Raw genomic sequence first — 27,953 nt, forward strand, 5'->3', positions numbered from 1 at the left:
CTCTGTGGGAAAGAGCAGACAATGGACATTTTAAGGTTTATCTCTTTATAAAAACTCATAAGTAGTTGCATAAGTGAACATAAGCTTTGGTCCGAGCGCCAGCATCACCAAAACGAGCAGTGATGTACATGTCACATGACTACAGCAAACCAAACATACTTCAAGTCATCCGAAGTTCACAAACCGTAAAACGTCACTTTGTAAAGAAAATATTTTTAGCAATAACCTGGAAATTCATAAAAAAATCAAGTGAATACTTAGATAATTACAAAACCTCTTGGTAAAGACAAAGGTTACTTTACATAGTAACAATATAAACACGCGACTATTAGGTCCTTGTTCAGTATCGTATGGCTCAACTTCCATTTCTTCAGATCGAAGTGTTTAAATAAACTGACACCACATTCTTTGCATGGTTCAGATATACGGGCGCATATGGATTATTTTTGCACTAAAAAAGACATGGACGGGCCCTGTTTTAAAGTCTATCTTACTATGTACGTAATCCCAAACAGGCATCACGGGAAGCTTTGATGTCGAGGTCAGGACTAGTTTTCCTAAAAGTCTGCATGCTTAAATACTAGAACCTCTTAAGAACGCAAGTCAGTTACTGCTGACCTGTAACACTTCTGACCACCAGGTGGAGCTGCTCTCTATAAATATCGGGACCAGGGTCTCACATTCATTAAATCCTCTTAAGTCTTCTAGTAACACCATATTAATGTATCTATATACATATAACCGTACATGAAGTGGCAGACAAACAATACGTTGAAATCTTTTACCCGAACTAGACAATTTACAAGATAAATAATCAGCAAAATACCAACTACTACATGCCTGAAATTAAAAAAAACTGACTAGGCTTCATGTGAATAACTTTTCTGTATTTACCCCAGTGACACATTGCACCACATCTTTCCTGTGACTGGTTGTCACAACCTCAAAGTTCTTCAGAGGCCTGCATGCAAACTGCATTTGTACAAACTGTTTCATCAACTATTGACCTTAAGAGATACGGTAAACCGTGACACAACCTTTTCTCTATTACCTATTACAGTTTGGTGTACTTACAGATGTTCAAGCCCTGCTCACAGTTTACCATAAAAAGCAGTATAAATATATAAACAGGCTTTGGGTGCTCCAGCAAAGATGACCGTACTCTGCAGCCTCAAAAGCCCTCGTGCTGGAGATGCAGCCTCAGTGTACTGCGATCAGATTAAGACACTTCAGTTGGAACGAAACGAAGCAACGGTGGAACGAGAGCAGGTAAGAAAACACACTCGCTTCTTGTTGTGAGGCGAACGGTAATGGGTAACAGACAGCAGTTTTAAATACATTAAGTTTGACACTTCCCCAAAAAAAAAAAGTGCAAGTATGTAATTTGTACATATCGATTAAGTCCTTTCTCTGACTGACAGACACACTCTCGCTTTCTCTTGTTCTCTACTGGCTTTTCACTTCATGGTATTAAAATGAAGAAGAACTAACAGACGTGACTATTGGTATAATGAGGGATACAAAAAAACAAACACTTAGGTCACTGATTTGGGCAGCGGCTGACCACCCGGCGGCATCCTGCAAAAGTCCGGGCTGGATCGGACCGTGTACACTCCTACCGCCGAGTGGCCCGGGGGAGACCTGGTGTACAGCAGGGGTGCTGGGAAAGCCGAGCGGTCCCGTGGGGCCCTGGAGAAAGGCTTGGAGTATCCGGGTGGCGAGGTGGTTTGCTGTGTGTCTGAACAGCCGGCAGCACCACACTGAAAGGGACTGAGTCTGTCGGCAAAATTAGCCGGAGGAGGAGGGATGATGGAGTCGTCCACCCAGCTGTCCTCCCCTTCGTATTCCGGCTCCTGAGGCAGACTGGGGAGGCCGCACGGCGAGGGGCGAATGGGAGAGGGCGAAGGGGGGGCGAACAGGGGAGGAGGAGGCACGGGGTGGAGGGCAGCGTCACAATCTCGGCCAGCGGCGGGCGGGGCACCGCGGTGCATGCTGGGGATTTCCTCAGGAGTGGAGCCCAGCAGCCTCTCCAGGAGGGTGTCGTCGTCATCGGCCTCGGAAAGGTTGTCATACTGGGAGGTGTTGGAGGGCCGTCGGTCTCCGGTGGGCATCGGGACGTACAGAGAGACTGGGAACTTGGTTGGCTTAGGGGGAGGAAGTCTGGGAGGGGAGGAGGTGGCGAAGGCAGGGTGAGCGGGAGGAGCTCCTTTCTGGGCGAGCTGAAGCGACGTGGGGGGTTTTAAGCACGGCTTTGGCGGCAGCTTCATCTGAGTGACTGCTGAGGGGGCCGAGCGAGGAGAGGGAGAGCGCCGCCGGGTCTCCGGACCAGGGGGTCCGCCGTCCCCGTGGCTCTGGTCGTTCTGCTCAGTGTAGAAGAAAGGTGGAGGGGGCAGATCTGGCAGGTCCACGATCTCCTGCGGCAGAGCTTCCAAAGCAGGGGGCTCGTAAGGTGGGGGCCAATCCATCGGATCCTCCTCGGGGGCAGCGGCCTGACTTGCGACAATTTTGGCCGGGCCGACACCCAGAAGCGCCTCCTTCGCGCCTCCGTCCAGTCCTGCCTCGGCACAGGGTTTGTGTTCTTTCGGAGGTAACGGGGGGGCTCTGCAATGCCTCAAGGGAGAAGGCGTCCTCTGTGTGTGGACTACGAGCGTGTCAGGTGACGGCAGAGACGGAGTTCTGGGGTCCTGTGTCTGCTGTGAAGCGATGCCGTCCGCCTGCTGGGCCTCAGCGTCCCGTTGACCCGCAGGCTGCGGATTTGCTTTGACCTCCAGAGGGGAGTCAGGCTGCGGAGGCACAAGGAGAATTGGTCTTTCTTGACCCAGAGGTGCCTTTGGCTGCTCTTCTGGCTTGGCTAAACACAAGGAGACGGAGAATAGGGAATGTTTGTTAACAAAAGCAGAGTGTTACTTTTGGTCGAGAATGAACTTTTATCCGTGATAATATAATGAATAAAGGAAAACGAGTGCACCTGGAGGAGGATTGCTGAGCTTTTTACTGCGAAGTTCAGACATTGCTGCCTGTAACTGCTCAACCACCACATCGTCGGGCAGGAAGAAAGACACCGCGACCTGCTCCTGAAGAAACTCCCTCAGATCCTCCAACGGCATCTTCTGCAGCCGCTCTGATAGGACAAAGGAAAGTTAACTCAGAACGGATGATGCAAGTCTATGTGACACGTCGACTGAACCCCGACATATGAATCCAAATGACATCGTTAAGACTAAAACATCAACACACAAAGCGAGATGTACACGCTGAGGCGACGCTCAAGCAGGCGTCCAATGAAAAGTCAGCCTCTTGGTTCTTCTCCACAGCAACTGCCCACTGGCATTACGTAAGCCAGTTAGGAGGCAGCCGAGCGGCAGGCAGCGTGCGATGACACACTCGGAGCAGCAGCAGCCACGGCCGTACCTGCATGAAACCAGTTTGACTCGCTCAACACCGCGGCGCACCAGAGGGAACGTGGTTGTCCTCGTACTCACTCTTGTGTAGCTTGAGCGTCGTATAAGCCATGGCAGTTAGGATCTTCTCCCCCTCCAGGATGTAGATGTCCCATAAACGCAGGGTAAGGGTGATTGGGGTCTGTTATGTAAGACAGACAGCGGTGGATTAAAAAAATAAAAAGGGGACAAAAACATACCAGATGTAGTTCGGTGTTCAAAGAGATCTACGGATTAATGAGTTTCAATGCAGATGTCCGCGTGCGGGAAGGAAGGCTCGGGAAGTTTGGGAAATCAAAAACACTCACTCTGTCAATGAAGCACTGCAAAAACCATTTGGTGGTATAAATCCCTGTTGTCATCTGCTCCTTGTCCTGTGGGGTAAGAATGAATGAAGGACAATACTCCATGTAATAATAATAATTATACGTTTTATTTATAATGCATGCATCTTCATCAACAGATCTCAGAGTGCAGTAATCTGCTGCCCGTTACAAATCTTTGGCAGAATAAATGACTTGACTTGATGTACTTTAACTGACCATGTGTTTCTTCAGCTTTGGCAGCATTTTAGAGAGGATCAGCTCATGGTGGGCTTGGTAACGATGCAGCTTGGGGAATCCCGGGATGAAGAAGCCTAGCATAATAAAAAATGAAATTTACAAATGAAAAAGTATTTCCACTTATGTGACTTGATAAAAGGTTACTGAGAACTACTAAGGGAGTTTGCATTGAACAGGATGGCAGTAGTTTTAGGAAGTGAAGAATGCTGTACACCAGCATTTCTATAGAGACAATTGTTACGTTGAACAGAAATGCATTTTTAAACATTTCGAACTTCATGAACTTTGAACGACATTCCAGCTCTGAAGCACCATACTGAGGTAATTCCTCCCCCCAGGCAACAGAACCTTATGGTCTCCTCTTTGACAAAATATCATCCACATTTGTCTACACATTAGTCAACATAAGCACAGCGTAAACAGATTTTTGTCCTTTTCCAAGAGAGGCATTATTATACTGGATGTTTAATATTACAAGCCGTGCTTTGTTTACGTCGGCCTCCATTTCTTCCTCCGTGTCTTACCGTGCATGGCGTGCTTTCCGTTGGTGAGGAGCTGGGACAAAGCCCAGAAGGCATCTTCCTCATTCAGGTACATGAGCAGAATGGCAGCAATCTGACTCATCCCCTGGCAGTAGCTCACCTCCTGGGCGGGGGACATAAGAGAAGGAGACGGGTTCGATTTAACCGGATGGCTAAATGAGAGGGATTATTCGAAATTTAATAGAGCGAGGCACGCGCGCACACGCACACACACACACACACACACACACACACACGAATGTCTGATGTGGTCTGCAACTAGACTGTGGATGTCTGTCACTTACTGTAATTGCAGCTTCAGTATTAGAAACACTTTAACCAGAGCGTGTTCAAATATTTACAGAAGCCCAAAATACATTCTCACTAATGTCATGTCTTCATCTTGAATTGGCGCCAATTTGACTCCACAACGATTCAATGATTTACGCTAAACACATCGCCCTTGGCAACAAGAGATACACAATGGTGGATACACACACTTGGTATTTGTCCATATTAAGGCAGATTTATTTAGCCAGAAATGGACATGCCAAAGTATCCTTCCAAGCAGATAAAGGGTAAATATATTCATGGTTACACTGAGGTTAAACTACACATTCTCTGCATTCCTCTCTATCATCTCATAGACAAACGGACAAACACATACACCCCCCTCCCTCCCTCCCTCTCGCTTGCTGTCTTCTACTGACCCAGTTTCTTCTGAGCGGTGTGTGAAGAGGGGAAAGGGAAAAGGGAAAAAAGGGAACAGCACATGCCCGTTTCCTCTGGCTCAAACGCCTCCACCGCACAGGAACCGACTCCACAGCCCAGTCAGGAAAACAGACTTGGACTGTGCTCATATATGGGGGGCCGTGATCTACTGTACACAAAGCTGTCTTTGAATGGCCACGTTTTCATCCTTGCACGACGGCAGCAATCTGTGCTCATCATAGAGAAGTATCCTATACTGACTACTGTTTAATAGACACATACGCATTTACTGTCTTTTGTAAACATGCGCATACACAGGGATTTCTCACTTGGTTGTAAGTGATAGATTCCACCCAAAAGAGACAAACTGTGGCGTGTGGTGGAGAAAGTACAGAAAGACTTTAAAGTAGATGCAATTATCATGCCTAACCTCGGCACCCACAACTGCAACTATTTACAGCAAGGACTGCGGAGACTACAAAAAGGGTAAAACGTCCTGGTTTGGCACATTACAAACTATTACTTGAGGTGAAACTAAATCCTACATCTGTTATTTTGGACAGCGTGTCTAGCGGTGCATCATAAATCAAGAAAACCAGGCTCTCTATCCTTGTCCGTTAAAATACGTCCATGAGAACGTGGCCTAACTATATATGTGGCTTCACTGGTGGGCCGACTGTTACACCGTGTTGCCGTACATTCTGCCAGCACCACATTCATAAATAAAAGATCTCAAAGGCTATAAACACAAATGGGAACAGATGGGTTTAGAGTGCTTGGAATATTCTCTGCGCCATCTAAAACCGACGCACCGTATGAACTGCTGCATCACTGAGGTGCTGCTTCTGCCTCGGAGCCAGTGTTCACGAGACACTTGCATGTTATGTAACACGCAATGTGGCGAAAGCAAGCACACTTCTGCACACACAAACACCCTTACCGTGTTGTAGACGGAGTAAGCTGCTAGTACGTGAAACAGGGCCTGCTGCCTGGAGAGGGAACAGAGAAACCGCCGGTTAAAATGAGGAAGTGGTTCCTAAGCAACAAACGAGTATGTCGAAACGGGCAGTCGGTGTAGTCCGTGAAGGAATTCCCAGATGTTACATAAATAAGGATCATCTATCTACGGACAGCGGGACGTATTTCTGGCTGCATTGTATCGTTCCAGTAGGGGTTTTATGAGTGTGTGCGTGTGTGTTTCTCTACCCACTGGTCCTACGCTTGAGCTATCCAGCTTTGCTTTCAAGGATTAATGAAGGGTGTGTGAGCGCGATCAGTGCTGGAGTAATCAAATCTAATTTTTCAGAATTTATGTTTTCATGGATCAATAAAAGCAAAAAAGTCTTACATCAAAGGACTTTGTCCAAAGTATGCAGCTTCTCTACACTTTTCTGAGCACTTGGTTATGTGCTGCAGTGTGGATTACAGTCTGAATAGTTTCCAACAGTGAACGCTAATGTGTGTATTTTCGTCAAAAAAGCGGCAATTAACTAATATAAATGAGGATGAGAGAGGATGTAGCCCCTGCAAGCCTCTGTCGTCAACACAAGTCCTGCAGACAGAGACAGGAAATGCAGCTGTGTCTCGCTGCGAGTGAGACAGATGTTAACCAGCGGGGACGAAGTGAGCAGCCAAGCAGGAAGGAGCGTTGTTTTGGTTTGTTCGTGCTCGCTGGCTTTGAAATGAAGGGGAAGTAGGTTACAAAGAGCAAAGGGAGAGTAACCGGCGGGCTGAATCAAGTGGACACGGACAAACAAGTACCTTTCAAATCATGGCCGTCTCCCAATGATGAGGTTCATTTAATGTATGTTTAATGGCCTTTTCTAATATATTTGCATAACATTGATGTGTCATTACCTACGTGTACAATTAATGCCCATTTCTGTATGATTACCGTTTCCTGTGGGGCTTCATGCACTGACAGGAAGGCTAATAAAACACAGGGGAGGAAACCACCGCTTTGGTTGTGTGTGTGTGTGTGTGTGTGTGTTCGTGTGTGGTGAGGCTGCCACTAAATTTAAGTTAGAGGTCACACTCTGTAGAACACCTAAACACAGTAGGTGAGAAAGAAGAATTGTTTGGACACACGAATATGACAGAAACGCGTGCGAGAGAAGCAGTTTATTTATGATGCGCAGATAACCTGAAATTCTGATGAGTGAGGACAAGGACTCACTTGACTCCAAAGCGGTCCATAAACATGATGTGGTTCCTGAAGGTCCTGTTGACGTCCAGGTCTATCTGCTTGATGTCAGCGGAGAAGTTACGAGCCTGCAGCTTCATTCTCTAGAGGACAGAAAGGTTAGGAAAGCTAGCCAAATATCAGCGTTTGTATTTAAGAGACATTGTTTCCCACAGATCCAACGTCAATGTGTGGGGGCTAAAACACACATCGCTAGATAGAACTATACACAATTCATACGATATTATACAACTCTCATAGCTGTAGAACACATTTCACGCCACTTGTTGTTACAGCCTACATGCGCAAAGTCTGCAACCTCTGTCAGTGCAACGGATTTTGCAGGGCTTGCTAAAAAAAGAACCCGCGAGACAGACGCGGTGTGCACGGAGGGGCTGTACGCGTGTGTGTGTGTGTGTATGTGTATGTGTATGTGTGTGTGTATGTGTGTGTGTATGTGTGTGTGTGTGTGTGTGTGTGTGCCCGCGCGAGTGACAGACTGAGGGAGAGCAGGGAAAAGAAATGGAGCTGAACAAAGACGCTGCGTTAAAAAAATAATAGTACACCAAACGCATTGTGTGGCGGCCGGTGTTGACTCTGTGGCGCACCGCCACAAATTAGTGTATGTGTGGGAAACACTGGGAGATACCGTCACCCTTTTTTAAGATCCTTACCTCGTATTTGCCAACGTTTTCTTGTTTGACTTTCTCTATGTCCAAAAGCAAGGCCCAGGCCTGGCCTCTCAGCTGCAGAGGGATTCCTTTATATACTCGCTTCACCAACTGAAACATACGTGCAGAGAGAGTCACAGAGGGTCGCGTATGCTGCTTAATGGAATGTAGCATTGTTAGCTCTCTTGCTATCGGCAAGAACTCATGAATGGCACTCATGTGCTGGCTTTAACGGTCTTGACCTAACGAGGGGCATTAGAGACCGAGCTGTTGTTAAAAGGGGAGAAACAAAGATTATTAACCGAAGCGGAAATAATACATCAAACACTTGAGTGGGACAAATGGGAAGAGAGGATTTGATGATAGAGGTACAGACCTTTTCAGTGTTCCTGTACTTGTCCCAATTCTTCACCATCTTTAGCCATTTCTCCACCCGCTCAATCTCCTGCTGCTTATGCTGGAGAGAGGAGAGACAAACATAAATGGGATCCACATGTGAAAATGGCTGTATAACATGTGCAAGGTCAAAATAGGAACTCAATACGCAGGTTAAAAATTCATACCTTCTCTTCCAGCGGACTGGGTGTTGGCAGCTCTTTCTCACTGGCGCGAAAAAGGCAGAGACATACAGCATGTATTAGAATCGGCACAGAGGATAGTCTATGTTTGGCCCTGAGAAAACAATACATCCTCCTCATGTGTGAGAAAGATAGGATACAAGAAAGATGGGAAGAGTGACAGAGGACATCGGCACACAGACAAAGGTGTTCTAGAACTTTAACAACGACGAGGAGGAAGTGGTGAGAGCTTTAAGTCGAGTAACTTACTGCAGAAAGCCGAAGCGGTCGGTGACCTTATAGATGCTGTAGTTCGCATCCTCCCATGGGTCAATGTCGGCACCCTCCTGTCTGCCCTGAAACAACCCCATAACATACTTCACATTATGCAAAATAAAAAGCTTAAAGGTGATTTACAATCGTGTGTAGGTGCACAGCAAACAACAAGACGATACAGAACAAGAACAGACGTTTAACTGCTGGTAAACAGTGATACACACTAAACACTGCAGTTTACTTCCTTATTAGCACTTATTTTTTCATCTGAATTGGTAAACTAAGCAACCCAAAGTTGTTGTCATAGACGGATCCTTCCTAGTAATCCCATTCGCACTTCCTGTTGTTAAAGAATCCACTCAGGCCATTGACTCCCCCGGTTTGCTGCGTTGGAGAGATGCATCTTTACTGCCCTTCTCGGAGGATGTTTTATGGTCTAAAGAATCACGAGTTTACTTCATGCTTCAGGAACGTCTTTATGAAGATCTCCATGAGCTGTGTTTCAATATCTGCGCCTGAGCTTTGGCAGTGGTTGAAATCAGTCCCAAAGACACTATAGAAAAATGCTGTGGCTCCGACTGGCTCATGACAACTTGTTGACTTGTTGATTAATTTTGATTGTGATAAATATGTGATGTTTGTCGTGGTCAGGTGACGGCATTCCTGTGCACACACTTACCTTGTCATATTTGGCGATGATTTCAACGCGTTCCTCTGCTATCAATGAGTCTATGTCCTTCTTCATGTCAAAATCTAGAAAGAGAGAAAAAGAAATGGAATTGATAATGATCATAATAATTGGCATGAACCATTTCAACGTGACAAACCATTTTTGCGTTCATAAGAAACTGTAGTTTGGTGATTTACTGCTGCTTCTTGGGGGGGAATACGGAGACATGATCATGTAGTTGATGAAGATGAAGATGTTACGAGTGCAGATCAACTACAGATCAGCAGTAAGCTGGGAGGATTAGTGTTTGGTGAGGGGGGGGGGGGGGGGGGGGACACTGTTGTTACAACAGACCACTACATATTATTGGAGCTTTCATCTTCTCCCTGACATACAAAGCACCTCACAATGTTCACACCTTGACTAACCGTCTTAGTCACTTGTTCAGCACCAAACCCAGAAAAGGACAGAAACACATCAGACAAATGATACCAACTGTTTCTCTTTAAAAGTAGCCATGGTGCGTAGCATGCTGGAGTCTTAAGAGCCAAAAGGCTGTCGGCAACTTCCTGTTAGTGTTCCAGTGTTCTGGAGGTCCCTGATGCTCAGTGTGAAGGTACAGTTAACGATCATCTACTGACCGTTATTCTGCTTTTTCTCCTAAGAGTCAATAGTCAGTGTACTGTGGGCCCTTGGAAAAGGATGCAGGAGGCACTTGGTTAGCAAGTGGTATTAAAGTAAAACAATCAAATCATACAATTCATATCAAAGAGGTTTCAAACAGTATACAAAAAAACATTGAAAACTCGCTGTTTAGGGATTTTAAAAATACTCCTCTTCCAAATCTGTCCAACTTTGAGATTGTAAAATTTATCTCTTCTTTTCACCCCGCTCACATCAGACGAGTGGAACAGATTTAGACCCACTCACAATATTCGATTTGGCACTTTTGCCCCCACGATTATGAAATGCAGAAATACTGTGCTAAAGAACCGAATAATCCTCTGGTGTTTTCCAGACTCAGACAGGTTTATCACTTTGTGATTAATAATCACATCTCTAAGTTCAATGAAAACAATCATTAAAAAAGGATAAAGAAAGTATATTTAAACAGATATGTGTGCTATTGCGAGACTATTTGAGCCATAATCTCAAGCAGGAATAGTATGAACGGTAACACAGAGTAACAACAAGCATGACCTGGGGACTGTGAACATCTGTACAGTTGCTAACGCATAATGCAATACAGAGGCAAGAAAGCAACACACTGATCAGAGCCCATTAAGAAAGAGTCAGGTAAGTGGACAACTGATGCCAAAGGTACTGACAGCCCCTCCTCTCTCACAATACAACCTCCCCGGGACCCCAGTCGGCCCCAGTAAACCGGGCTCAGCTGTTTAGCAGTTGTCAGGGCTGAATTACCGCCCCCCCTCCCACCCCACCAAGGAAGAACAGCCCTGCCTCTCACTTGCCAGATCAGCATCTCAGAGTGATGCTTGAATATGAAGAATATGCCAGTTATGCGTACCGGGCAAAGTGGAGACACACTTCCAGATCTCTGGCTATTTGCACCCTGTGAATTTACTGCAGTCTTGAAAGCATCTGCTGTGATTCTTTATTATTTCAAGCTTTATTATTTCATGAGGTAGAAGACCAGCTTGAACCTTAAATGCAACATAAACGTGAAATAAATACAGTGTTGACCCCACCCAAACCCACGGGGAAACACTAAAATATTATCAAATAAATGAACTGCCAGTTGTGCCACTCCAAAAATGGACAGGCTTTACAGAAGAGCCTGACGCGACAAATGCCACGGCCTAGGAACACTCTCACTGACGTTTGACGACACATGTGGCCAGCGGAGGCCTCGGGTGGTATGTGCGTCTGAAAGGCCTTGCGGGGAACAGGTGTGTGCCCCCCTGCGTCCCCACACAGGGACCCTTATGCCTTACGCTGACCACGGCACAGATTTCCTCACCGTCATTTCCACACAAGAACAGCGGGCCAGCTGGCATAAGTTGAAAAGGGGCAGGGCGAAGGGAAACAAATGTCAACATGCAGTTTGTTAAAAAACAATTTGTTGATGGCTCTAAAAACGCTCATTAAATATAAATATAAGAAAAGAGAGTGGAGACAGAGTTCACAGGACGGGGAGTGAGAAGGTGCAACTTTTATTTCATGCTTTTTCATTAGGCACAAAGTCCCTCTCCCTCTCTCGCCCGGGAATCCAGTTCTTTCTTTCATATCAACAGCTGAGCGTCTGGAACAGGTGGCAAGTGAAACCAGACCGCTGAACAAATGGCGCTTTCCTTTCACATGTTCATCTCAGCTCAAAAGTATTTCAGGTTTTTCTAGATGTCAGCATAGTTTTGTCTATGTCGGCTGCGTGAACGGCTACAAAGTCAACGCAGCGTTTTCCATTCAAGCTGCATGTGAGGTCCCCGTTTTCAATCGCTTGTGTCCTTGAGGTAAAGTGGTGTTCAGCTTCATGTTTAAGTTCCAGCTGTTTACTTCCTGTGTTGAGTCTCCAGAATGCTGATAGTATTGTGTTGGGGTCAGGAAGAAAAGGAAGCCGGGGACCGGCTCCTTAAAAAACAGGTTCAATAACCTGTGTGACAACAAAATGAGCCGTGCTCAACCAAGGAAAACCCTTCCACGGACAAAGCTTCAAATCCTCGTGAGCGATGCCCAAAAGTGGGCCTCGCACATTCACACTGCTGGCATTTTGCCCCAAAGTGCACAGATATTTACTTTGAACAGCTTTCTTTAAGTGGTGACTGGAAAAGTGTCTGGTTGCGTTGAGGATCGGGTTGTCACATTAAAAAAGAATAATTTAAAAAAGGGAATAAGTGGCAGAGATAGTTACGGCGTGGGAGGGAGAGAGCTTACAGGGACAGTGTAACATCCCACCTGGGGGATTGGGAGTAACAGTGTGGCTATTCAAAAAGGAGGGGAGAGCCAATACTGCAGGAAAGGGACTCATTTTAGATTTGAATTATGTGCAGCTTTTAACCAGTAGACACACTGGCATTCACCTCTCTTATATTAAAATACGGAAATCTGTTCGGGTGGGCAGAGTGAGGGCGAGGTGGTGACAAAGTGGCATGTGAGCCTGTTTACACAGCGAGCGGACCCAAGGTCCGGGTAGGTGGCTAACGCATGATGAATACGCACTGGAAAACCGCTATGGCTACATTTTGATGACCCGCTCTCTGACAGGATACAAACTTTGTAAGGCTTAGGTGACATCATTTCCGAGTTCTGCAACCACTTGCAGCTTGCACAGCCGTCTGAATGACACCCACCCGTGCACGCGTGGTGTTAAGCAGAGATCAAAACCAGTCAGAACCTCCGTAAGTGATTCATCACGGTAAGGTGCCACCTCCAAACACATTGCAAACAATCCGGTGGCATTCAGCCCTGCAACCAATCACACAGCTTCACGTGCCCAGAGAAGGCCAGAAATACTACTTGTGTCTGAGTAATTAGGGAGAGTATTTTTATGACAAAGATGTTCAAGGTGTAAATATGTTTGTTAGTCTCAGCATGGGCTATTATTCCGGTTTTTGAGACAAGGCGGCGATATGACGAAATACTAAAAATGTGACAAAAAAGCCCCAGAAAATGCTACTCATTTCCAGAACTGATAAAATTCAATTCAAATGAGTATGTTTTACTTGAATTTAACACATACATTCAGTTGCATTTTAACCTTTACTCACAACCCATTTCCACTAAAGTAAAAAACATGTCCCCTTTGACATAAACTTCAACGTTTCAATTCCAACATCATCTCCCATTTGGCACGTGATCAACCTTAATCTGAACAGCGGTCTGGCTGGAGATTATACGGGAGGAAAATCAAAATGACAGCCTGAGATTAGGAAGAGTCTGGCAGTCGTCGACTATGGAAACTCTGAGTACAGGAGGTTCCACCGGACTGACGGTGAGGGGTGGGTGTGTGTGCGTCAGTGGGTAGACGGCCTGTGCTAAAACTACACTAGCGTGTGAAATGTTTATGGTATTCTTCCTACTTACAGGTAAAGGCAGTAAAAACCCAAAGAACACCGACGTTTACGGGTCATTTTAAGATTTGATCAAACTCTTTGTGGTCGCCACTGCTAAGTCACTTCCCGCTGAACTGCTGATGGCGCGACAGAGGACGAGACCACAGATGTTTGGTTCATTTTACCACTGAATGATTAGTCAACGCCGCGTGGTCAGCCAAGGGACGGTCCGGCTGTGAGATCAGACCGGCTCAGGCCGAGCACTCAATCAACCACGCGAACTGCTCTGTGTCACGCATGGCACAGCACACGCTGTGATTAACTCATGTTACCATCCAGCAATGTGCCAGAGGCAACTATGGAAATGCCATCTCATTAGGACTGTCCATGATTGACGGTCCACATTTTAATGTTAAATAATAAATGACAGAAAAACCTTATCACATGCCCCTCATTTGTGTAATTCAGTTACTTTCTGTTGGCCCTTCCATGACTGCTATGTTTCCAAATGTCTTCGCACATATTTCTGGTGTACATGCAAGACAATCCGAAGATATAATTAAACAAATTCGATGTAGTACACACTACACGCACATCACTTTATTGAATACGCTGCTTGCAAGTCGCTGCGTTGTGCCAGACTCTCAATAAAACATTTAGGACAAACCCACGGTCATGAAGAGGCTTATCTAACGTTACATGGAATCTCCGTGAGGAAGAGGAGGAAGAGGAGGAGGGTCCGTGTCGCTAAATACCAACTTTCCAAAGACCACTTTTCCCACCCGGTGTCGCTCCGATCTGCCGGCGCATCGCGGAGAAAACCAATCGGGTGTCTGGATGCTAAATGTTTATACTTCTCATCCAAACACAATCACACTCACTGTCCGCATAGCGCCACTTATCTAGATGGGGTTTTGTGTTTGTGTTTTTGAACTGCGACAAGCCGGAAGTAACAAGGCTGTTTTTGTAAATGTAAGAAGTAGAAAGTACAGATATTTGCATGAAAATGTAAGGAGTAGAAGTAAAAAGTCGTCTGAAAAATAAATACTCCAGTAAAGTATAGATACCCAAAATTTCTACTTAAGTACAGTAACGAAGTAGTTGTACTTTGTTACTTGACACCTCTGACAACACATCCTTTGAACTTCATCGCTGTGAATTCTGATATTTGCCTACCAAAATAGCATCACCTATAGCACCTAGTACTACATCGAATTTGTACTTCGTTACTTGACACCTCTGTAAAAAGGTAAACTCAAAGTCGCCCCACAGGAAGTCTAAGCAGCCTGTCAAAGATGTTCAACACATCGCCATTTCTTTGAAAGGAAGGCATGCAGTCCAGATGAAACTTGAGAATACCTTTCAACTGATCTGGAGAACATTAGACTCAATTAAAAATACACAATTGTGACTGAAACAAAAAAAAAAATTGTTGGCCATCTTCAGGCGTGTCGCCAATAATGATCAATTATTACACTTACAGAGAATATCATGTGGATAAAAATAACCCTTAACAGATTATTACATCATTCCTGACAATAGAACACTCACAATGTTAAAAGGCCCATGCCAGCAGGCAGGCGTGATGGTGCATGGACAATGGACAATTGTTTCCCCTTTGTGATTGACTCACAGTAAAGCCTGGCCAACAGTGTGCTAACCTAATCCACTCTGGACTGCGTTGAAACGACCACAGAAGCCGTATAAGGAAGAATATTGACTTGGGGTCATGAATGACACCAAATCAGGGAGAGAAAACAGCTAGGAAAAGTTGATGACCGGCCTCTAAGTATGCTTAACAAGAAATTCCCGTTTCTTGTCTCCCTTTTTTCTTGTCTGCAGGATTTGAGTTTCCGCATTAAAAAAAAAAGCAACGACACAGAGAAAGAATGATCCGTGGATGAAACATCCAGAGCACAGGGACTGCGGGGGGGGGGGGGGGGGGGGGGGGCACATGGCTGAGAATAGCTGTCTTCATCCCTAAGGGGCATCTCTGTCCTGTATTACTGCTGTCGCTCTGCCTTTTCGTTTTTCCAAAGCTGAGCACACACGATGCCGATGCTCTACCACCTCACCCTGCATGGGACCCGGCATGAGAACTGTCTCTGGTCCTTACTGCTGTCTCCTCCAAATATCTGCAGGGGGGGGGATGTCTAAATATAACGATGACCACACAACGTTTTAGATGTTTGAGTCTTGGGCCAGCCAGAGAGGCGTTGTTTCCCAGAGTGGCAGTGCATTTTCAAAGGGAGGGGGGGAGAGGGGGTATGAGGAGGACAGGAATGTCAAGGGAACAGTGTTCATAAACACTAAACCGCATGACCCAGCTGGGAAAGCAAAGGATTCATAATACCATATGTGGAAAAGCTCTTATTTAGGTTAAAAAGTAACTGGTGCTTTGCATTTATAACATCTAGCAGTATTACGAAGCCTTTCATTTACTGACATGTTGTTTCTTTAAATCCAGCTTGTTCCATAACCTGTTAAAAACCAGCCCATTTTTTAGGCCTCTGCTCAAATTTGCAGGACTATATCTCTTCAACCTTATGGTCTATTTGAATAATTTGTGTGATGTAATAGCAGGAAACACCGATAATATTAGTTCACATGTGTAAATATTACTGCATGTATTACTGGTTAGGAGTAAACGACAATGGCACAAAGCAGAAATTAATAAATAAAATGTTTAAATAAAAAGAAGTTTGCCAAAAACAAGACACCTTTCAAGATGTTTACCCCTCAAAGTTTGTATTTTCTCATGTTCCAAATGATTTATTTAAATTGTACATCACTTATGGTGTTCAATACATCCACATAAGAGTACTTTGGGACTTTAGTTATAGATGCACATATTTTGATGTGGAATTACCAGGAAAAAAACATCTTTCTTAGTTAAACAGCTAAAAGGTAGAAGATATTTTTGACTATTGTTTGATAAAGATATTTCTGTTATTTGTGTTTTTTGGCTCTTACCTTGCCGATCCTTGACGTTAGCAGGACTTAGGATGTATGTCCGTAATCTGTGGGTCATCTGATATATTGTGAGTCTTTACAGCATGACATGTTGTATACTCCCAGAAATGTGGTGAGCGGGAGGACTAAGTGGCACTATAGGAATATGTGCCATCAAATATAACTTAATATTAAAGGTGGTTATTTGATAAGTCTTCTCAACCTCCAAAGGGGGTTGGGCCATTTTCAAAAATACCCTTACAAAACGTCAACAATCCACTTGCGATGCAATCCTCAGCCACAAGATGCAAAGCTCCAGACAACAAGAGATCTGGGGAAACGTACCACATCCCAGCTCGGGTTCAATGCATTCACAAACTGAGTGAGTCAATAACTCAGAAAGGGCAACAACTGTTAAATTTCTTGTCAGAAGCTCAGAGAAATGATGCCGGGTTCAGACGCACACATTCCATTGGTTATGATATTCTAATGTTCAAAGTATGTTCAGAGGCACAGAACCAGAGGACTACGGTCCACGTGGGAGGAACCTAAAAAGTAATTTCACTGGGAATCAACAGAAGGAGGTTAAGTATTTGGAGGGAAAATAAATCTAAAAAAAGACAAAGCAAAGAGATAATAGAGGGGAAATTCCCGATCCGCTTAATTTAACCTTTACACAAATGGCAAAAGACAAACAACTACGTGGGCCACACAGCTATCACTCATCTCCTCAGTGGGCATCTGTTTTCAGCCTGAGTGACCATCTGTAGTCTCAACAGTCATGTGACCTCAACATTACTAATGATAGAGTCGGGAATAGATTACGCTAATTAACAGACATTTCATGTAATACAAATTCTGCACCGGCCCCTGGCAGAGACTCCGTCTACAGCCCAAATCAAATGAACCATGACCTGATGGTTCCCAAACACACAGAAGTTTATCAAATTGGAACAGATAACAGCATGTAGGTGTGAATGTGACACCCTGTCCCTGTGTACCGCTGATTATCACCCACAGTGTGCTGTGATATCCCAGCGGACCTTATGACCCTGACCCAAATAAGACGCGCTATGTAAATGTCGTACTTTCAAGACGTTTCGAGACACAACGAACGCACCGAAACCGTGAAAAGACATTTCACGACTCACACAACAGAGCTAAAGCCTCTCTGTCTCAGCAATGGTTATCAAAAGGCTTCAGTATCTTATAATAATAAAAGCTATTGAATTACATTTAATTGATGTCTCTCATCAGTGCTTTTGTTCACCAAACTGAACCAGAACATATGCAATACTACTGCAACACTTTCATCCATAGAAATATACTGTATGCCAATGATGCATCATGCGGTGCCCTAAGTGGGGGTTTACAGTATGAGAAATGACTTTTTCACCAAATCAGTAATAAGAAAAGGCTAATTCTGTCGACAGAGGCTCTTTCACAGGCATAACAACTAAATAAGGGCTCACATGCTCTGCCTCACACGTGGCTCACATCCTGTTGGCATTGGACTGCGCAGGCAGATCATTGTTCAAGGGCACATTATAGTCCCAGAAAGCTTCCTACAAAAGAAACGTTTAAAACATCCATTGTATAAAAAGTCAAACTAGATGTCCAGCTAGATGTGGCTGTTTAAACACCAAACTTCGACGTTTCAGGCTGCTCTTTGATTTAATGAGGAAGAAATACAAAATTGTCACTATAAATAGACTGACAAAAAAGCACAAATCCAAAATTTCGGAACACATCTGCATATGGAAACTCAATTTTTGAAAGGTGGTATTTGAAACGTGGCATCACATTAAAAATTATGATGGGTGAAAAATTAAGCCATTTAACGGCAAGCACAAAGGAAGAGGAAATAACGGTTGAAGGGGCGGGTGTGTGCGAGGGCCCTCGCTCATGCTACGCATCACACAACCCTACAGCAACAATGCTGTCACCTTTCCGGTGTGGGGCTTCCTCCTCAAATCTCGAGAAGAGTGTCACACAATACGGGCTGAACATAGCAACAGTAGATAAAACACAAAAGCACTTTGTGGTCTGCATGCTCGCAGGCGCGTGCATGTCCAATGAAGAAAAAAAATATTACTCATCACTGTAGGAATCTTTTTCAGAGGCAAACGGCGGTGGACTGATTGATGATATATAATCATGTCTCCTTCAACGTCCTTCTCACGCCTTCAAACACAAGGACGAAGCTCACAGATTATTGACATTGCATGTTTAAATGTGGGGAATTGGAGCACATCGGTTACATTACCTTTACACTGAAAACAAAAACACAAGAGGTGGTGTGTGTGTGGGGGGGGCGAAGTACAATGACCACCAGAGATCTGGTAGAGAATGACCGATAAATCCTGCTGGAGATCTTTCCCTCAGTTCTTCTGGAACCCCGAACTCATTGCACGAGCCATAGAAACGCCCAGTTTAAAGCTTTCGAATGAACCCCGCGTGGGAAGAATTGACACATACAGACCAGTATCGAACTGGTTGGACGCTGTTGGGTTAAATCCTGCTCGCTGCGACGGGGGGAACCGCGTTCATCTCGATTCGCGAGCACAGTTCCTGATTCCGACACTTATCACCATTAGTCAAAATGCGGAAGTGGAGGATGTCAGGACGGAGTGTCAATGATTTCATACGAAGGCATAAACACACACCCGCGCGCGCCCCCACACACGCACGCGCACTGTCAGAGCGGTTGACCGAGGACAGCAAAGCGCATATTCTACCGGGGACACATTTACCATCTAGAGTTTATATAAGCCATTTTATAAATTCAGTAGATAACGCGAAGAGTTATTTAAAAACATGTGACCCCCGAAGCGGAGCGCTCGGTCCCTGCTCGCGCCACTTAAAGGTTGACGAGGCAGCGCGTGCATTTGTGCGCTTACAGTAAAAACATTTCGGTTCCGCTGAAACGAGAGACACAAACGACGTTACGCGCGGGAGACGCGATGTAACGTTGACGATAACCAGCGGTGGCCACGCGGGAGAAGCCGTTACAGACGGTAAACAAAAAAAGCACACACACACACACAAAGGAGGTGTTCGGGGGACAGGTACAGTGTCCCCCCCGGTCCGGTGGCTCCGGGGTGAGCGGGTAACGGTCAATCGCTCACCTTCTGGCGGGACTTCCTACACGCAGAGACGAAGACAAACTATCCGCATTATGTCCCTCGCCGTCCAGGGAAGCCCTGTCAACGCAACGCGGCCTTCTGTGCTGGAGAACTTCGCCTTGCTTCGCCCGGGTATCGATCCGCATCGACGCTGGTCAACAAAAAAAAAAAAATCGGACGCGCGTCCGAGTCCGCGTGCCGCGAGCTCATCGGAGGCTGGTGACGCTCGCGCACGTGGAGCGGCGGCACGTGCGCGAGCGCGCGAGCCTCTCGCTGAAGCCAAGTTTCCGAAGTGTAAAGGGCAGCGGATGGTGTTAAAGACGGTAAGACGTGATATTTACTGGTTTGCTTTAATATTCTTACTGGCATTATTAGTTAACGTGCAAATTCAAAGCTTTCCTTTCATAACGCTAACAGACGTGATGGAACACACTTATACAAACGTTTAAGGAAATGAAACGGCTACTCTATGAAACAAGAGAACTCTCGCGAGATTTCCGCGAAGTGCGAGATTTCGTTGGTATCCTAGGAGACAACGTCGGCGTGCAGCGTCCGCAGTGCGGAAGAGGCGTCGCGTTTTTGTCTCTGGTGATGTTTGTGTTCCCCACAGAGCGGCGGACACGATGGACCTACCGGATGGCATCAGGAAGCGCTTAGAGGACTTTTCTCGGAACGTGTTATTCGACCAGAGCGGGACTCGGACCGTCGCAAGAGAAAATGACACGTTTTTGCCCCACGGTAAACTACGAGTGGACCGTACTTGCGTTATCAGCGCCGAGGATGACGTAGTTAACCATCGATATGAACGTTTGTGTTGAGCTGCGGTTGAGGTAGCGTCGTTTTAACAGCCGATGCTGCTTCTGGTGTTGCTTTGTTTTACAGACAAGCGGCTTCTGTCGAGTCTCCACCTCCAGATGTCTCTGTACTTTAACATGTGGTTCTTCCCCTTGTGGTGGATCAGCGAAGCTGTAATGCTGCACCTCAAGGTGAGCCATGCACACGGAAAGTGAGAGACTGTGATGGTGAATGTTCTCAATAATGAACGAATTATTGCTAAGAGTAACAAAGTGACCTGCATTTGAATACATTTAAGTTAATTGTTCCTCGGTTTGTTTAACTGAATTCATGTAATTGTCATTTCTACCAGTATCCTGCCCTACCCGACTACTACAAGTTCATCCTGGTCACCGTCCTCATCCTGATGACTCTGATAGAGGCCATTAGACTCTTCCTCGGTTATTCTGGGAACCTGCAAGAACAGGTAATGCATCCCTTACAGGAACATAGATACAGTCGAAATAGAGATTATAACTCCTTTAATACCTGTGTTTGTGTTTAGGTCCCAGAGCTGGCTGGATTTTGGCTGCTCAGCATCCTGCTGCAGTTTCCACTAATCCTGTTTCAGCTCTTCAATGAAGCCATTCTTATACAACCCCTGGAGAGAGGTGTTCACATAGTACTCGCCATATTTATACTCGCACAGGTAATGTCAACTTCCTTTTTAAAGACAGAATAGATGTAAGTCATCCATTTCCAAACTGCATGCAAGTAAATGTACGTTATTTATTGTTTGGTGATTGTCATTTACTTCTTTTGACTGTTTTTATTGAATGTTCAGGCCCTCTCTGGTTTTGTGACGCTCCGGGACATGGTCCGACACACAGGAAGACAATTTCATCTCCGACAGTTTGACTGAGTTCTTCTTCACTGCGACACACACATCCCCCCTTTGTACCTCCCACTCGGAGGCTGATGTTGAAAAAATGATGTGTAACCTTTTAGTATTACATGTAGAACATTTTATATTCACTGTGCACGAATGAGTATTAATGAAAAAAGTTGTGGACATATATTTTTATATATTTTATTGTAAAACTTTTTTCTGTAGCATTGCAATAAACAATATCTAAGAAACACACACAACAAATCACATTCTTCTTGATCCATCAGAGGACCTTCACATACCTGATCAGAATAATCTTAATCTGTCCTTGCCAGGTTCCAAATATTGTCCTCTACAGCAGAGCAGTCTGTGAGGATCTTGTGGTCGCTGCAGTAGTTATTTGGCTTTCTCTTCCGGGGTAATACTGCCTGGTGTTCTCAACCTGGAGCCTCCCATCGGTGTCCCTCTGTGGATGCGCAGGCTCCATCTTCATGAGGCCTGAGGGCCTCGACACTGGGAACAAAACACTCTGCTGCCTTTTGCCCTCCGAGGTGTCTTTGCATAGTCTGAGGAAATTGAAAAAAGGAAGCACAGGAAATATTTCAAGCACTGTAAACATTGGTTAAAAGGCATTATGCTTTTCTTCTAGCCGTTGCACAGAGATCAAGGTGTATTTCCCAGTATTTGTACCGCAATAGAAACTTAAGCATTTGACAGAGAGGGATCAAGACAGACAAAGAGAGAGTACACAAGAGGGTTTCTAGGGTAGGTACCTTCTCCCTCTCAGGTCTGTGGCCCCCAGGGGCACAAACACATTTCTGTGTGCTCTGGTTTCTCTCTGGAGGGCGACAGGAGCGAGATCCCTGTGGTTCTGCTCCCCGAGGTGGCCACATGTCAACAATGACAAACCCGCAGAAGAGACAGCGGTGAAACTGGACAGCCAACGCTTTGGGACAACGGTCGTAATCATCTTGCCGTACGTAGATGACGGAGGCCTGACGAAGAAGAACATAACATTCAAAATCTGAATGTGCCTCAACATGTGGTAAACGTCTCTTGTTGAGGACACAAAGTCTCCGTGTCTTGCCTGTGTGGCGCCGTAAGAGAAGGTGGCCGCACTGAAAGAGAAAGAAGAGTTTTACTGGAAAAGATGTACAATTTGTTGCATGCTTAAATTAACAATACATTTCGGACAAACCTCTGAAGTCTTCGTAGGAGGCGAAGGATCGCCGGGTGCAGCTGTGATTTGGCTCGTTACAATGCACAGAATTGGGCGACGGTGGAAGGAGAGCACTCACGTGCAGCAGCTGGGAGGAACACCTCCACTGTCCCGCGCACATCCGCGGGTCGCCTGAGAACGCAAGTCACGCACCATGTTCACTGCTCGACGGGACATTTCCTACTGCACCGATGATTCATGACTAAGTGCCGTCACGTGTGGAAGTCAACAGGAAATATTCACCATAAACTGCCTGGAAAAAACGATTTTTAAAGTCGTTGTGGATTAGGACACTGAGGGTGTGAGAAAGGCTGAGCCTCCTAAATGAATGTTACCCGACGTGTGGAGATGTGGACATGCTGCCGCCCTGTACACAGCTTTCATTTCTCCGTCTTCCTACTATGCAATAAAGCCCATTGGAAATAGCAGAGAGTCAAAAGTCAAAATGGCAGATCAACCTGGGTCTTTACCTTGACCGGCTCGCTGCCCTGCCACAAAGTCACCTGACTGACCTCCCCGGAGCGAGTGTTGGGAGGGGGGGATCAGCGCTTTTCCCATCGCGCCATTTGCCTTCACAAAGAAGGAAATACCAAAAGAGACGAGTCAAATCTTCTGCCCTCCCTCTGTGGCCCGGCGCTCTCTCCTGAACTCGTTCCCTCCCTCTGTTCGTACCTGCCCTTTCCTCCCGTGCCGTCCTACGGGCCTCTCTTGGGCGATCTCTTTTACTGCATCCTCTCGGGGCAGCTTGGACTCCTGCAGAGACTGTTCACTAATTAGTCTTGTCTCCAGTCATTAAACAGGAAAGCCGTGTCGTGCTCTCATTTGTTTTGTGCCGCTCTGCCGGACCTTCGGCTGCGCAGCGTTTTGGACTCTCTCTGGGCGTAGCTTGTTCCTCTCTTTGCGACTCCTCAAGCATTTCTTTTTTTTTCTTCCTGGAGTTTGCTGCGGAGGAGAGAGGAGGAGAAGGTAAACCGATATGAGAGAAGACGTCATTTAAAAACAGTGTTTTACAAAGTGATCAGGATTTGGATTGTTGGCCTTCTGGTTACAAGAAAGCCGTTTTGGAGAGTAGATCTGATGTCAGTGTACCTCTGCAGGAACAGCATGGGGCTGGTTCAGTAAATGAGCCGGGAGTCCGTCAGAATTGGAACTATTCGAACCACTGGTGCTGTGAATGCAAACGAAAAATATTCATGTATACAAGCTGCATGAGAGCACATATTACACATTCGCGATATTAAGTCTGTTTTGTATGTGTATTTATGACGATAGCAATGTGTCGCCATATCACCTGGTTTCCAGGTCAGAGACGGAGAAGTCGGTGCCCAAATCTTTGCCCAGCCTCTCTCTGACCTTCTTCGTCAACAAGGCCGCCAGCTCTGTCAGACAGAGGCCGGTCTGAATTCAAAAGCAGAGAAAGCATTAAAACGCACACACACACCAAACAAAAACAGCTTTTACTCATTTTATATTTTTGTGCGTACAAATGAAAGGTTTTGTGTACAACTCGTAGATGTGTTTTCTATCTCTGACCTTTGTTGGATCTGGGTCACAGTAGTCCAGCAGGGTGTCACAGAAGTAGAAACCAAGGGACTTCAGATCCCGAGTCGTAAAGTGTGTCCCTCTTCTGTCACCTGTCATTCAAACGCATAATCTTAATACACACACACACACGCACACAAAACCCATTTGGAAGGTCTAAACTCACCCAGCGTGGAGCCTCCAAAGGTGGCCTCCATTGTGTAGCTGTTCTTGATGCCGAGTCTCCACATGGCAATGCGTCCCGTTCCCTCTTTGCTCTTCTGCACCCGGAACTTACAACTCTTAAAGGAGAACTAATGCCGAGGGATTTAGATGTTGGAGTTGTTATGTAAATAGGAGGACAGAGGATCTTACTCTGCGTATAAAGAGCATTTCCTAATCAGGGTATTTACCTTGTTACTGGCATTCTTGCTCATCATTAGTGGAAAGACTCTCTCCTGAAGCTTCAGCGAAGCATCGCCTCGATTGTTACAGCCGTACATGAAGACATTGTTTTTACGGTTGTGGCCGTGAAAGTCGCAATAAAGAACTACATCCATCTCAGCCATCAGCCTGGAACAAAGATTACAGGGCAAGAATAGACATTGGTAAAAGTTCTTTTGAATACATACTTGGAGAAACCACGTTGTAAAAGAAACAAGATTACAGTCATTTACAACATATTTGCTATAATAACGAAGATTTGTAGTGTTTCATAATTTGTTTGTTTACGCACGTGTACTTTCATACCTTTCCACCATGTTTCGGGTGTGCCACACACAGGGAAAGGAATCCCTGAGTGACGTCTTGTAGTTCCTGTTGAGATCCCTTCCTGCCAGAGAACAGCGGTAATTACCCACTATGACACCATCAGGGTTCAGCATAGGAACCACCTGCAGGTCCATGGATCCAAATGAGAAAACCGCAACGTTCATAATGACGAGACTGATGTGAGACTCTGAGCTCGAGGTCCCTGACCTTGAAGACAAAAGTGTCCCTCAGCAGCTGAGCGTCCTCCGAGTCACCGAGCAGGAAGTCCAGGAACCCCTCCATCATCCAGGATCCGTTGGTTTCTCCGGGGTGCACTCGGGCCGTCACCACGACGGCCTTTTTGCTGCTCGCCGCCCTCCTGCCGCCCCCCCGGGACGTAATCGTCACCACGTATACAGCGTTCCCAGCGAGGCTGTGGCACAGCACCCGCAGGGTACAGTATGACGCAACTGCTGAGTTGGATGAGATGTTCCTGAGGTAGCGCTGCAGGTGGGAATAGGTGTAGGGGTAGCAGTGGGCCAGGTAGCATGTGTCCGAGTCATAGGGGAACTGGAGAGTCCACGTCAGTGAGTATGCGGCGATTGCGTCGCTGTTGCGGTCCTCTGCGTTCTAAGCAGAGACAGAAATAGTGGGGGGGTTTAAGTGAGGTCCTGCTTTGTCAATTATATTTTTAAAATATCTGGAGTTACGTTGTTCTCGTGTGCTTTCTGCACTCACTATACAGATCTCAAATCATACAATTAGCAATAAACATGCTGGAAAACTACAAAACAACCTGGTGAATTACAGTCAAGATGTCATTTTTTATGTTCCACCATGTCAGAAAGTTCACCCACCCGACTGCAGCTGCGGTGGTATCTAATATTTGAGCCGGCGCGCTGCCATCCGACACCTTTGTCGGCGGCCCTCTCGGAGTAGAGCAGTGGTCTCATGCCGTGAGAGTACAGGCTGCTGCTCTTCATCAAGTTGATGATACTGAAGCGGTATGTCACTCCAGCCTTCATGTTCCTGACCCTGAAATAAAACCACTGCGTGTGCTTTCTGGTGTACATGTCTGTGCGCAGGGTGAGCTCGTAGTCATAGTCACTCCTGAACAGGAAAGAAATATGGGGGGGCAGAGAGTATAACGAAACTACTTGAATGGATCAAATGTACACAAACGATTGAAAGGCGACTTCGGGTGCAGGACTCACACTTGCACAGCCTTCTGAAGGTTCCCACTCTCAAAGCGGGACTCAAACTCAAGAGGGAGGTCCGTCTGGTTTATGGAAGAGGTGGCGCTCTTAGTGGGCCGCCTGCTTCCTCCGACCCGGGAGCAGGTGAAGTAGGGACGCTTAGTGGCTGGAAAAGAAGTGAGAACAACATGAACAGAGTAAATGTGAACAGCCCAAACTCTTAAAGCTTTTAGTAAACATGGACTTGCTCTTTTAGAGTTAATATCTAGGATATCACTGCTGAGGAAATACACTTGAACTACTAGAAGGCCCACCAGAATAACTAATATGTTATATTAAAATGTTATTACAGCTTGTATATTGTTGTGCGGCACTTAAATTGTAACATCAAAATGAAATTTAAATCCTAAAGCATTACGGAGTCCAGATGGGTTCTTCCTCATAATGTTCCACATTAAATCGAAGGATGAACATAAAGCAATTCAACGTAATGGGTTGTTATTATTATCTTATTGTTCAGCAGAATCCGTTAACAAGACTGTGGTGATATACAGCACCAACTTGGAACTACAAAAAAGCCTCCGGTGTGATGCGTTACCCTGGTCAGCGCAGTAAACCACGGTGCCCCTCTCCTCTCCTGCTGGCACGGGGGTCCTATCGCGTCCTGTGTGATGGTAGAAAGGCTCTGGCTCCGGGGGGTCCCACTCTGCAACACGTACCCTCATTGTTCATTAAATGTCGACAGTTACTGCCAAATGGGGTGCTGGCTTTTTTCTTCATTTATTGAAAACTTCCTTCTGCCTTCTATTGGGCTTATCAATAACCTTCCTAATAACATAACCGTTTCAATACAATGTGTAATTACCGATGTGATGGATGATGTCGCTGATGACCTCACACTCTACGGGCCAACGGGGGCAGGATATGGATGGGAAGGTAACCAGGTCCGGCGGAGCCCTGAGACTCAAAACAGGTCGCCCACCGTCGAAGTCGACGAGAAGCTGCGTGGTCCTCAGAGTCTGACTTAGATTCACAGCCCCTGAGGGGAGACACCAACCACACCTTCAGTAACTGCGTGAGATAAATGCATGTTTGGTGCACACGTCTTTCGCAGGGAAAACCAGGCCTTTGGCACGACAGTCAATAGTTGTACTCCCACCCCACGTCGCACATTAGACAGCGGAGTGGGATTAAAACAGCAACAAGTCGACCCATCGGGGTGAAGTTACATTAGCAATGCAGGGGAAATGGCTTACGCTGCCTCCTTCCTGCCAATTCCTCCTCATCTTCCCCTGCGATGGAGCCATTGCTGTCCGATCCGTCCCTCTGATGGGTGTTCCACCAATTCCTGATAGCGGACACAGCCATGGTTTGTGTTTTCTCTGCCTGAGAGGAAAGAATTAAGTCATCAACCTCATACTCCCAATTGCCAAACCGAGTCGGAGGTTTGTGTGGTTTTCCCCTTTTCATTCATGAGGTCAACCAGTGCAGGGTCAACTTCTGCTCAGCACTGACGTCACACACCAAAACTTTTGTTTTGCTTCAAGCTTCATTGCAAAAACGCTCTCAATCTGTGCCGCGACTTACCTCGCTCGTGGTTCAACTGCCCCGCAAACACGCTTCAATACACAGCGGAGCGATTAAGCGAACATGGCGCCTCCATCGAGTGGAAGACGTTCCTGAAGTGCACGATGTTGCCAAGCAACCGATCGTCTCGACAACACCGCGGTCGCCATGGAGAGCAGGATACGCCCAGACCGAGCGGACCATCGCTCCCAGTGAATGAACGGGTGTTAAACACCAGGAAGCACACTGAAGTTCACCGAAGGTTGATCCTCCGGGGACAGAGAACGGAGGCCTCAACGTGTTTGAGGCACGGACGTTCCGTCGGGGGGCGGGGCTATTCATATTTGATTAAAATGTTGT

The 27,953-nt window shown here is 46.0% G+C and overlaps 3 protein-coding genes across 10 annotated transcripts; 1 reads left to right on the forward strand and 2 right to left on the reverse strand.

Annotated features, from left to right (window-relative positions):
• Positions 1-28: 28 nt before the first annotated feature.
• Positions 29-19,914, reverse strand: LOC144383741 (uncharacterized). Of its 4 annotated transcripts, none has more exons than XM_078082770.1 (14): positions 19,682-19,914; positions 9,601-9,674; positions 8,916-9,001; positions 8,652-8,691; positions 8,465-8,545; positions 8,092-8,199; positions 7,412-7,521; positions 6,176-6,224; positions 4,528-4,648; positions 3,983-4,077; positions 3,749-3,814; positions 3,483-3,582; positions 2,969-3,121; positions 29-2,851 (listed from the first exon to the last, which is right to left on the reverse strand). In XM_078082770.1, exons 2-14 carry the CDS (start codon positions 9,664-9,666, stop codon positions 1,536-1,538), a joined length of 2,391 nt encoding a protein of 796 aa, XP_077938896.1. In that variant the 5' UTR covers positions 9,667-9,674; positions 19,682-19,914; the 3' UTR covers positions 29-1,535. The 4 variants fall into 4 exon arrangements, with proteins under 4 accessions (XP_077938896.1, XP_077938898.1, XP_077938897.1 ...); XM_078082772.1 differs by lacking the exon at positions 19,682-19,914 and adding an exon at positions 18,820-19,241; XM_078082771.1 differs by lacking the exon at positions 19,682-19,914 and adding an exon at positions 19,036-19,197.
• On the forward strand, positions 19,234-21,605 carry LOC120809014 (transmembrane protein 17B). Of its 2 annotated transcripts, XM_078082782.1 has the most exons (7): positions 19,238-19,570; positions 19,750-20,001; positions 20,289-20,416; positions 20,561-20,664; positions 20,826-20,939; positions 21,018-21,161; positions 21,297-21,605. In XM_078082782.1, exons 3-7 carry the CDS (start codon positions 20,302-20,304, stop codon positions 21,372-21,374), a joined length of 555 nt encoding a protein of 184 aa, XP_077938908.1. In that variant the 5' UTR covers positions 19,238-19,570; positions 19,750-20,001; positions 20,289-20,301; the 3' UTR covers positions 21,375-21,605. The 2 variants fall into 2 exon arrangements, with proteins under 2 accessions (XP_077938909.1, XP_077938908.1); XM_078082783.1 differs by lacking the exon at positions 19,750-20,001 and having other exon boundaries at positions 19,234-19,570.
• On the reverse strand, positions 21,527-27,913 carry LOC120809015 (cytosolic carboxypeptidase 2-like). Of its 4 annotated transcripts, none has more exons than XM_078082776.1 (19): positions 27,615-27,913; positions 27,284-27,413; positions 26,893-27,066; positions 26,626-26,733; positions 26,046-26,193; positions 25,689-25,866; positions 25,060-25,461; positions 24,832-24,974; positions 24,495-24,654; positions 24,269-24,395; positions 24,094-24,194; positions 23,852-23,958; positions 23,650-23,728; positions 23,407-23,502; positions 23,233-23,322; positions 23,031-23,130; positions 22,540-22,692; positions 22,115-22,459; positions 21,527-21,907 (listed from the first exon to the last, which is right to left on the reverse strand). In XM_078082776.1, the coding sequence occupies exons 2-18, from the start codon at positions 27,393-27,395 to the stop codon at positions 22,377-22,379; spliced, it is 2,361 nt and encodes a 786-aa protein (XP_077938902.1). In that variant the 5' UTR covers positions 27,396-27,413; positions 27,615-27,913; the 3' UTR covers positions 21,527-21,907; positions 22,115-22,376. The 4 variants fall into 4 exon arrangements, with proteins under 4 accessions (XP_077938902.1, XP_077938900.1, XP_077938899.1 ...); XM_078082774.1 differs by having other exon boundaries at positions 23,233-23,313; positions 25,689-25,941; XM_078082773.1 differs by having other exon boundaries at positions 25,689-25,941.
• Positions 27,914-27,953: the final 40 nt, after the last annotated feature.

Source organism: Gasterosteus aculeatus, chromosome X, assembly GCF_964276395.1.
Source record: "Gasterosteus aculeatus chromosome X, fGasAcu3.hap1.1, whole genome shotgun sequence".
Taxonomy (NCBI): Eukaryota; Metazoa; Chordata; class Actinopteri; order Perciformes; family Gasterosteidae; genus Gasterosteus; species Gasterosteus aculeatus.